Source organism: Propithecus coquereli, unplaced genomic scaffold (assembly GCF_000956105.1).
Source record: "Propithecus coquereli isolate 6110/MARCELLA unplaced genomic scaffold, Pcoq_1.0 Scaffold335, whole genome shotgun sequence".
NCBI classification, from domain to species: Eukaryota; Metazoa; Chordata; class Mammalia; order Primates; family Indriidae; genus Propithecus; species Propithecus coquereli.
Genome location: NW_012149008.1, coordinates 614732 through 626939, shown reverse-complemented (window position 1 = coordinate 626939; position 12208 = coordinate 614732). Strand labels below are relative to the sequence as shown.

At 39.2% G+C, this 12208-nt stretch overlaps 1 protein-coding gene across 1 annotated transcript in view; it reads right to left on the bottom strand.

Moving 5' to 3' along the window:
- The window catches only part of EXOC4 (exocyst complex component 4), a 1030122-nt gene that overhangs the window by 991908 nt on the left and 26006 nt on the right, over positions 1-12208 (bottom strand). The window contains exon 2 of the mRNA XM_012650605.1: positions 4833-5022. Within this exon, the coding sequence (XP_012506059.1) occupies positions 4833-5022 (190 nt within the window). The remainder of the gene's footprint in view (positions 1-4832; positions 5023-12208) is intronic.

The following is a 12208-nucleotide window of genomic DNA, read 5'->3' as shown; positions in this document are numbered from 1 at the left end:
TCAGAAACGCTACTTGCTGTTACATTTAAAAGCCTTTCAGAACCGTAGATCATTTTTAAATTACCCTCAAACTTTTATTTCCCATGCCTTTTTTCCCTTAGTTTTTTTAGCTGCCATTCTAAGGTCAGAAATTCTGAGAGCTCCCCTCAACACCTTCCAATACCTTCCCTTTGAGCTGCGGAGTCTGGATACGGTACACAAATGCAGACACAGTTGACCTTACTGGAAAGATTACCTCATGGTCCTTGTGACTGCATTAATGCACTCCAGACTACTGCACAGATTTTAAATTACACTATCTCATTATTGCCCACTGTTTTGCTGCAGCGTATCAACTGCTAGAAACCTGAAGGCCTTTTTCCCTTTCTCAAACAAGCAGCTAGAATTTTCTATCTTATATTTATTTGGGCTGTAAATAACTTCCTACCAAACCGTGTTGTTCTACCAGGACATTTTTTTTATATTAATTAAGGCTATTCTTTGTTCTAATTCTACCTTCCAAGGTATATTTCATTTAAAAGCCAAAAATTTATTTTAGGTACATGTTAAGTAATGAAGGTTTCATTACTCAATGATTAAGCCCTAACAACTTCACTTGCATCATCATGTGCAGATAGTTATTTCTAATTACGGGCAAGAAAAATGAGTTTCAGAGCTTGATCTAGTACCAAAAGGACAGCCAAAATTGGGGTGAAATGTTAAGTGTTTGTGCAACAGAGCGAAGTGTCCACGTTCTCCCTTCAGCTTACTCCACTCCTGTGATAAGCAGTAGACTGACTACTTATCATTTTTATTTAAAGAAATCGTCTCATCCACCTAGTACACAACGGAAAAACTCAAATTCGAACACCACCTAAATGGCCCAAGACCTCAAATTATATCAATTCATTCACCTATTTTGGTGCTGCTGCTATAACAATCATTATTAAGAAGACACTGGCAGAACCCATGGATTCTAATGCAATAACATCTCATTTTGACCAATTTTACAATGTATTCAAAAGTAAAAGAATTGCCTAAGTAGTTCTATCATCCATATTACTTGACCTCATCAATCATACATGGTATTTTATTTGCAATTTTTTTTAATCTAGAAAAAATTCCAAAAGGACTTGACCAATGTAAAAAAGTTTGGACCATCTGGGAAGAGAGTCAAATCCATCTGTCAGCTCACATTTATCCTCAAGAACATAGATCCTACCAATATAACATAAATCGATATATGAAAGTAATGTCAAAAAATAGGAAGTGTAAACTGTTCTGTGGTCTCAAGCTTTAAAAGGTGGTAAGGCATGAATATGAAAATCTTCATCTGCCTTGGTGCCCACTAAAATCTATTCCCAGCACAGCAGCTAGAGTGAGAATTTTAAAATGTCACAGCATGTCATTCCTGTGCTCAGAACCTTACAATGGTTTTCCATCATACTCCTAGGTGATCTGGCCCCCCTACCACACTGCACAGCCCAGTTTTCTCATCTCTCTCCTGTCACTCTCTCCACCTCTCACTGTGTTCCAGCCTCACTGGCCTCCTTGCTGCTTTCCCAAACTTCCAACCATGGCCCTGCCTCAGGATCTTTGCACCTGCATCCGTTGTTGCTAGAATGTACTTCCTGATGCTCTCCCTCACCTCCTTTAGGTGTTGGCTCAAATGGGACCTCAGTGAAGCCTTCCCTGACCAACCCAGCTAAAACAGCAACTCCCTAGTCTCCCTTCCTTATTTTTTTGTTTGTTGTGGGTTTTTTTTTTTTTTTTGGCATAGCACTTCTTACTATCTGTTATACCATACTTTTACATATTAATTCATTTATAGTCTGTCTCCCCCGATTAGAATGTAAACTAGAATGTAAACTCCACAAGGACAGAAATGTTTGTGTTTCTTCACTTCTATACCCCAGAGCCTACAACAATGCTTAGCACACACAAATCAGACATCCAATATATAGAGGCTAAATAAATGTTGTTAAATGTTATCTATTTGTTAGTTTTTCTCCCTCCTCCCATTCGCACATAAGCTCCATGAGGACAGGGACTTTTGTTTTCCACTTGCACAGCTCCAGCACCTAAAACAGAACCAGAAATGTAGCTGGCACTCAACAAATATTTCTTGCATGAATCCTCATTATATTCTTTTTGGCAGAGAACGGAAAGAAAATTTCAACTCAGATCTACACACTCTCAACATCTTGCTTGGCTATGAAATAATGTAGCCCAGTGATTATTGAGTCATCCACATTTACACTTAAAAAAATATATACCTATATTTTGTATATCATCCAAAGTACAATTAAAAACCAAAAATGACAGGGAAAGATCGGTGAGGAAACATCAGTGTTTCCTTGGTGATAACAAATGGACTTTCATGGTATGAAATTGTCAAATTATACAATAAAAACAAATTCGCTTTCATTTTCCCCAACATTTTTCTTCTCCCATTAATCAATTATTAAAGGTTTTTTTGAAAAGAGTGTTAGCCCTTTATTTCTCCTCCCAACATTGAAGCTAATTCATAACACTGAATTATGTGACATTTACTTTTTTGACAACTGTCTGATATAATAAACACAAAGTTTTCTTTCTTGTTGTTTTCTTTTGCCGCAAAACTCCAGCATGCTAAAAATGAGGATGGTAAGAAACGTGGCTACTAAAACAAACGTGAAATGATCAAGACGAGGCTCTCTTTTTCAATACCAGGCGAGCACTCTTTGTTTGCAGCAAAGATGCTATCGACTCAGAGTGACAGGGAGCAGAGCAGAAATCACTCCTGGTGCTTCCCTTGAGATTGAGACAAAGTCCTTTCAGTCAACCAAACTAATCAGAAAACACAAATATCACAAGGTCCTTCGCCCTTGCTGTGATTACCCGAGGCAAAGCCAGAAGGTCAGCAGCTCTGGACATTCATTACCTGACCCCTCTTGAGCGTAGTATATTGGGTCAAAGTGGACTACAGTTTCCTTTAAATCTAGAGCAGCTGATCTGTAGCTTTACCTAGTTTCACAGATAAATCTACAGGATGAACTCAGCACTTGGAAAGGCTAAGAATTACAGTATTCCTTTCGAAAATGTCCAGCTAATTTTAAAATGTAAAGAGGTCAGCACATTGCTTCAAAAGAGCTTAAGAGCTTACTGATTCTGAAACTAGACTCTTAGAGGCTGAAACTCATATATCAACAGTATTCCTAGAAGCATAATTTATTTATCTGCTCACAAAATCGTAATTTAAGGTCTAGAGGACAGGAAATAAAACATGTGAGAATGCCATAAGCACAGCTGTTACTGGGCAGGTATAGGCTGCCAATCTCATGGCACAGGGCAGTGAATTTCAAACTGCGGTCTGTGCAGCCTGCAGTCCCACAGAGGTGCTTGAGGGGCAGCCACCAAGTGCTAAGGAGGGGACCAAGCATAATGCTCTGGATCGTTCAACCCAGCACCAAATAAGAGGAGCACATCACCTCTCTTACTATTTGGTATGTTGGAGTTCTACAAAATATCACATTTTAAAAAAAGGTTTCTGCTGCTTTAAAAAATGCCTGAAAACGAGCAGCAAAGGTTTTAGAGTTAGGGAGACCAGAATTCAAATTCTAAATTTATTGAGAAAGGAGTAGACATAATCACACCTTGCAAAGAACCAGTGTTCAAAAGTGGTAACAATTATTTTTGTCTATCAAAGAGAAGTACTAAAAGGTATTAGAGGAGTGATAACCAAAATACAGCCAAGAACCACGTAACTATGACATGATGTGACTACATGACCTTTATTTGATCAGTTCATCCCTTGGCCGAATATAAAAATGCCCCCTATTAACACACTTGATCCCAGCACTCTGGAAGGCTGAGGTGGGAGGACTGCTTGAGGCCAAGAGTTCAAGACCAGCCTGGGCAAGAGCAAGACCCTGCCTCTCCAAAAAAATAGAAAAATTACCCAAGTGTGGTAGCACCTGGCTGTAGTCCCAGCTACTTGCAAGGGTGAGGCAGGAGGATCACTTGAGCCCAGGAGTTTGAGGTTGCCGTGAGCTAGGTTGACACCACTGCTCTCTAGCCCTGGGCAACAGAGCAAGACCCTGTCTCAAAAAAAAAAAAAGAAAAGAAAATACCCACACTTTATCCTTTAGGTACTAAAGGCATGGTACCCAGGAATCAAGAGTTTTTCCAAGGACCTACCATAAAAGGAAGGGAAGGAGGGAGAGAGGGAAGGAGGGAGAGAGGAGGGGTAGGGAACGATGGAGGAAGGAAGGATATAGACAGGGGCAAAGGAAGAATAAAAGGGCTGGAAATGTGGGAGAAAAAGTATAGAAGAGATAGAAAAGAAAGAGCTCTAAACCATGAAAAGAAAATTACAAAATAAAAATGAATACATACTTATCCCAACGAAGGCATAATATTCACAAATTCTGGTTTTCATAAAAATTTTATTATATGTCAAAATAATTTGTAGCTTAGATTTTCTTCACTTTGTAAAAAATACCAAGAATGCACAATGAGTGTAGAGAAATCACAACCAACTTCAATTTAGGTGACATACTCTCCTCTTGGGTTTGGATGCCTTTCAGCCTTCCTCAAGTTGAGGCACCTTCCTTGTGTCATTTCTCACTGCAGTGAGAAGAAATGGCAGAAGCCAAGGGTAAGACACAGGGGAGGGAAGTTGTGAGCCCGGGTTGCTGCCCTCTGTGACCTTCCTCCACCTGGCTTTCCAGACACCTGCAAAACTCCTGAAAAGTGTCATCATGAATCACTCATTGAGGACCATTAGCCACTACCATGGCTCCCCTCCCAGCCCCAACACCTGTACCGAAGGAAGGTGCTGCAATCACCAGACAAGAAGAAAGGAGGCATACCTGCTTTATTTTATTTCGGGAGTTGGTGATGCGCTCCGTGATGCTCTGGTATGTGCGAATGGCTGTGGTCAATTCCGTGTAGTGCTGCACAATCAATTCATCGAGGTCACGGTCACATTTCTCATAGGCTTCCTCGAGGCGACCCTTCTCATTTTCTCTGTCTTCGACGTCATCGCTGGTAGACAGAGTCCTGGGAGAGACAGAGAATATATCAAGCTGAGTAAAACTTAAAAGGAAAAAGCAAAAGAAAAGTGACTTGGTCAATATGGCAGCACATTCGTCTTATTAACTAGGAACTGAAATCAGTTACTAACAGAAAACACAAAAGCACCTTCATCGTAAATCCCAATAGGCCATCTACGTGACTTGTTGGTTGCCTGTCCAAGGAGCCGTTCCCTTCACTTGTTTCCTTGGCATCAGAGCCGATTTTAGTCAGATAGCAGGAGGGCATGAACTTCTCAAGAAGCTCAGAAGCTCTTGATATGAGTGAATCTTAGTAATTCCTAATAATTCCATTCCCCTAACAGTGACAAGTCTAGCCAGTGAGACCTAAGGAAGTTCTAGAAGTAATTTTCTTGCAAGAAGAATAACAAAAAAGTTTCCTTTTCCCAACCTTAGGTATCACTATACAAAAGCTGAGACACTCTAGCACTTCAGCAATCTTACAACCATGGAAGGAACAGCCAAGAGAAATAGCGACTGCTATTACGTTACTGGGCCCCTGAAGCAGCCAGCCCTGCAGCTGCCTTATCCCAGGACTTGTTAAGGGAGGTAACAAATAGCCCTTGTTTAAATCACTTTCAGTTGGCTTTCTTTTATATGTAGCCAAAGCATACTAACTGATAAAATTATTCATACATGAGGAACCACCTTCCAAAAAGCCCACTTGAATGACCTGAATTTGGTACAAAGCCCCAGCAGCCTGGAAATAAGGTCATATTAAATCTAAAATCTGTTACAACAGCAATATTCTAAGCTATACTACAAGACAGTCTCTGTGTTTACTAGTCTTCAAACAGCACTAACAAGACTGATATGAATCAACAATAGCCAGGGAATGAGACAGATACACTTATTAAAAATCTTTCAATAACTTAGTTTGATACATGGACCACAGATCTTTGTTTCCTCTATTATCTTTCTGGGATAATTTTTTTAATTTAGTATTTTAATCAGTAACAAAGAAACCTTTTCCTCCTATCTGTTGGCTGCGGTAATTTAGAGTTTCATTAAATTCCCTCAGATTTGTCAGCGTATACCTTCAGCCTAGTTTATATTTCATTTATCTTTTTTAATTTAGGGAGGGGGATATTTTAGGCTCTCAGTGATGGATGCAATCAATTATAAGTCCATCATTAGAACTGCTTTCAGAGAAGGTCTGTCAGCAAATCAATCACATATCCATTTCTAGATATTTGCAAGCAAAATACTGTACGACAGTCTTCTCCCAGTTGTCATTTAGAGCAAAAGATCTTAGTTCATGAGCCACACAATATATAAAACTTCTTTTTCAATTTAGAAGGAAATTCAGAAGGCCAGTCTTTGACATCAATCTAACCTCCAAGAAGAATTTTGTAAATGTGTGAAGGATGCCAAGAGACCAGGTATAGCATGAAGGGGAGGGAGAGTGGCAGAGAGAAAGGAAAGAAGGAAGGCAGTAAAGGAAAAGGCAAAAGCCACTAAGGACAGTGTGGAATACTCAGGGAAGCAACATTACTGGGAACACAAGACTTGAATTAAGGCCTTCACCATGCCAGATCCTATCTCCTCATCTGTAAACAGGTTATCCTAAACCAGGTTACTTTCAGGTAGAGAATACCGCACAAGTGTTTGGCTCTTAAAGGAAATCAGAGTGGAGAATTTAGGAGAAAATTAGCTTCAACAATAGAGCTACCAAGATTACTTGCAATATTTAGGTACAGAGGAGTTTCATACGTCTTCCTGTTGTTTCTATGATACACAACTTTGCTCTTTAAATCTGAAACCCTCCAGGCTGTTAATCTAAAGTAAAGCACAATGAGAAAATGCCTTCAATTTGTCAACTGTCCCAAAGGTAAGAGTGCCTAGATATTTAACTCTATTATTTCTCATTGTAACAGCAATCACAGAATTGTCAAAGCTATACTAGATCAGGCTGCCATCTTTACAACGCTTTTCATGATTTTCCTCTACACTACCGTTTGTGGAAGGAAACATGCCAAACATTTCACATTGTTTAACCTAACTAGCTAGAATTACCATTAAGGAAAATGTCAGGCCCAGAGAGGACACCTTCTCTGGCATCAGCTGTCACTGTTAATACATTACTGAATCATTAGGAGTTATTTAAGAAATAGAAAGGGTTACTAAAATGAAGATTAGAGAGTAAATTGGGTCTATAGGGGGTTTTCACTCCTATTTTCCTTTTTCAAGACAATATTTATACAAGAAATAGCCTGTGCCAGGTTTGCCCCACGTTTGAAATTCATTCTCTTGATGTAAACAGGGATGAATAACATTTTGTCTTTAGTCAAAAATACATTCTAGAACTCTGCAAGTACACAATCATTAAAGTATTTTTTTAATTAGAGAAAAGGAAGGCAGCAAAGATAATAAAAATAATAATAGCCCCTAACATTTAGAGAGGCTTACTAGCTGCCAGGAATCAGCTGTGTGGCACATTTTATAGAATGTGTATTTAATCCTCACAATAGCTCTTTGGAGCAGGTCCTTTGATTATCCTCCTCGCCCTTTTTTACAGATGAAGCAGCTGAGATTTGAAGAGGTAAAATTAATTTGCCCCACCTCACACAATGAGGGTCAGGGATAGCACAGGGACTTAAAACTCAGGTTGATCTGTTTTCAGATTCTGCTTCTAACCACCATAGGGTTGTGGTCTCTCTAGGCAGAGTCAAACTGCCTGGGTTAGAATCCTGGCTCTACCATATTTACTACCCCTATGACCTTGGCAATGGCATCTCATTTTGCTCATCTATAAAATGAAGATAGTAAGATATCTTCCTTATACAGTTGTACATGAGAATTAAATGAGATAAAACAAGGCCTGGTATATCATTAGCACTCAACAAATGGTGGTGGTTGCTGTTAGCTATTATTGTTTTAGTGATAGCAGTACTAGTAGCAGCAGCAAAGGCAGTAGCATTTTTCCATAATGTAATAAAAAGAGCATCCTCTGGAGACAAAGGTTCAAATCCCACCACCCCAAAATATTAGATCATTTGACTCTGGGCATTAGATCTAACCTCCCTAATCCTCACTTTACTCTTCCTTAATATCAAGAATTGTAAAGTCTGAGATTTTATCCTACTTGCAAGCTGACAAGTTAGTCTGTCACGGTTTCATGGGTGCTGGTGGAAGATAGCAAACTTCTAGGTCAGAGACTAAGGACTTTATTGCTCATAGCAGAGCAAGCATCAGTGAGCATCGGCATATTTGCACCAGTTCCCCTTGCCACCAAGTCCCATGGGGGTCAGGCAGATGGGCCCAAACAGATGCCTGCCCACACAGGCAGTTACTGGAGAAGAATCCTGAGCTTACAAAACTGAATTTTTATGTTGGGCTTCTGCTTTTGCTCTGAAAGGAGTGACTATCTCTATCTTCCAAGGCTATTTGCTAAACAAACATCCCTGATGAGCTAGTCTAAAACAAAGGGCACTTAGTGCTTTCCTCATAAGAACTTTAGAAACACAATAGGCCCAAGGAAAGTTGTCTCCCAACAATAATGACACCTAAGTCATTGAATTCCTTCAAGGATTGAAAGATACCATGGTGCCAAGCGATAGCAAGCAGTAAATAGAGATTCATTTTCAAGCTGTTTTCTTCTCTGCAAAATGAGACCAGAAATACACTGTCTCAGACAGACAATAAATATTTGCAAAATGAATAAATGATAGGTCATAAAAGCATAAAACAGTAGACTAATTCTAGGCAGAAAGTACTCAGGCATGCTATCAAATCCCAGCAAATTTCAGTGTGGGATTACCTTAATTTAAACCGGTCACTTGCCCTGAACTGACAGCAGGGTAGAAGGGAACACTTGTCATCGAGCTCGCCCCACCAGCCAGGTCAGGAACCTCTCTTCAGCCTTCTAATCCTCTGTAAGATGCAAACTCACTGGCTCACCAAGCAATTCATTGCAATTTTGAACAGCTCTACTTATTATAAAGCCTTTCATTAAAATAAAATCAGCCTCATTATAATTTCTACCCATTGATCCTAGTTCCAGCTATAGTAACACAAAATAAGTCTATTCCCTCTTCCATAAGATTTCCCTTTAAATGATGAAGGACTCTCAACAATTCTTTCTTCCTCAGGTTAAACACCTCCAATTTCTTCGACTGTTTCTTCCATGTCATACTTCCAAGCAGCCTCCATACTTCTTGCTTTCCTCTGAAGTCCCCTCAGAAGCAACTAACATTCACATAGAGCTTACTATCGGCCAGGCATTAATTTAAGTGGTTTAACCATAATAATTCATTTATTTCTGAAAAGAACACTATGAGGTAGGTGCCAATATTATCCCTCTTTTTACAGATGAAGAGATTGAGTTGTTTATTCAAGGCACAGAGTCTTCAAAGTAGCAGAGCCTGACCTCGAACCTGATTCAGTTTCCAGGATCTGGCTCTTGATGGCTTTATTATCTTGTCTCTCAGGATGTGCTCAGAACTGAACACAACACACTTTCAAATAGTAAAAGGTTTTATACGGAGAAACATGAGCACTGTATTTCTAATAATCTAGCCTAAAAGTACCTTGCATTTTTTAAAATATAAAGTCCAAAAATTATCCATGATCCCTTTGACAACAAGTGCTGACAAGACAGCTCTCACTCATCCTCTACCTGTGAAATTTTAAAACTAAATGCAGAAATGTACATGCATCCCGTGTTCTACATGTTGGGAAAAGAAGGTGAAAATGAGGCACTGGATACAATTTACTGAGTGTCTATAATACACCAGACAATGCAGAGGTTAATTTGCATACACAATCTATGACAATCTTCAAAATAGTCCAGTAAAATGGTATGACCACCATTTTTACAGATAAGGAATTAGAGGCTTAGAGAGGTAAAGTAACTTACACACAAGCACACAGCTATTATCAGAGTTGGAATTAAAGCTAAGTATACTTGACTCCAAAGCTCATGCTCTTTCACTATACAAGTTACAAAACCCTACCTTCAACTCCTGTGCTGTAGGACTGCATTCTAATCATGCTACAGTCCATGTGTAAAGAGAGCAGTCGACAGCTAGAGATGAAACAGCACCAAAAGCAGTTTTTAGCAGTAACAGTCTTGAATCTGGACAAGGTTTAAAAGCATGAACTAAAAGATACGACCAAAGGACAAATGGCTTAAAGTTGCCACCCCAAGATGCATTCAAGTTACTGAATCACTCTAGATCTTTTTTTTTCCCACTCCTATCTCAAAATGATTATGATTTACAAAGCACTGTCAAGTTTATAGAGGAATATAAAAGAGTAAAGTAGATTCCACTTAAGCTGGACACAGAGACATTTCTGGATCACTAGGAATTTTTTACTAAGACAGCTCTGGTATTTTGCATGATGAATTACATCTTTAAACATGATAAATTAATCCCCAGGAAGGAATTTATTTACCTAATTTGCTAAAAAGACCATGGTACACATGTTAACCTACTGTTAACAACATCTAGTAGGAACAAGTATGTTATATGGTTCTAGTGGATTCACAGCTGTCAGCTCCAAGAGAGTCCTATAAACAAGCATTAAAACCCAGTGTAAGTAACTGGAGATCTAAAATTGAATTTGTCTGTTTCCTTTTTTGATATCAGGTTCTGTATTTCAGAGTGGCCAGTCAAATGTTTTGAAAGGAAAATAACTAGTCACCATCACTGGTTCCTTCTATGGAGCAATTTTGCTTTCGCTTTGAACTTAATAGAGTAATGGAGTCCAGACAGCAGAAAGTACGTAAAAGTCGATATTATTCTTAAAGACAAAAAGATCAAATAAAAGAAAAAGCACAACTATGAAAATAAGGTTGGTCACCAAAAAGGTGACCCATCACTCAAAAGGAACAGTAACTTTCAGTCAAAGACAGAATAAAAGGATGCAAAAAGAAAAAACACAAATCTAGAATACTACCATTAGAAATACACCAGAGAAGTTTCTTACTACCCTCATCAAATATGTCAAACGAGAGGCATCCATGCAAACCTTAAAGAAACGCAGGTTCTGGAATGAAAAAACCCAGATTCAAAGAAAGCTCTGCAACATTCAAGCTACCTGACCTTGGGTAAGTGACTTAACCACTCTGGTCTGTTTTTTTCTTTGTAAAAGAGGCAACATAATAAGAATACCTGCCTCACCAGGATGTTGCAAAGATTGGAGAAGTGTGTGAATGTGCTTTGAAAAGTGCAAGGGAAGTATTGGCTGATAAATTATTAGGAACAAAACAAATCATCTACGAATCACAACATTGTTAGCCTAAATCCCCTAAAACCTCCCCTTTCTAAAGTCCTGAGGATATTTATTTATCAACTGAGATCAGATCTTCTCTCTATATTCTCACACTGCCTGGTACATAAAGTGCTTAGTAAAAGCTCAATAATGAGCAGCAGCAAGACAAAGGACCTGGAGAGGTCAGGGAGGACACTTCCCTGCTTAAGAAAAAATTCCAACTAAATTGCATCACACAAAGAAATGCCTGTTCAAAAATACCTACACAAGCACAAAGAATAGTTACAGTGACCTTATTTTAAATAATTCACTTACTCATTCAACAAATATTCACTGAGCACCTACTCCTCACTCGGGACAGTTCTGAGTGGCTAGAGATACAGCAGTAAACCAAACCCATTCCTCCCTTATGAAGCTTCGGTTCTAGCAAGGGAAGCCAGGACGTAGCAGCAGCTACGACAAAAACCAAGGCAGGCTAGGAGGACAGGGGCTGTTTCACATAGACACAGCCTGTAGAGGCCCTCTCAGATACAGACAGCATTTGAATAGAGCGTACAAGGAAGTGAAGGGCAAAAACAGGGCACTATCTGGGAAGCTGATTCCAGAGAGAACAGACCCTGAAGCACAGGCCCTGAAGCAGGACACGTTCGGCCAACTCAAGGAACATGGAATGTTTCTGTTCATGTCCTTTGCCCACTTTTTGATAGGGTCGTTTGATTTTGTCTTGTTGATTTTCCCGAGTTCTAAGTAGATTCTGATTATCAGCCCTTTATCGGATTTGCAGCATGCAAAAATTTTCTCCCATTCTGTAGGTTGTCTGTTTGCTCTTGTGACCGTTACTTTGGCTGTGCAGAAGCTTTTTAATTTGATCAGGTCCCATTTATTTATTTTGGTTGTTGCTGTGATTTTCAAAAGAAGACAGAATAATGGTCAAAAAA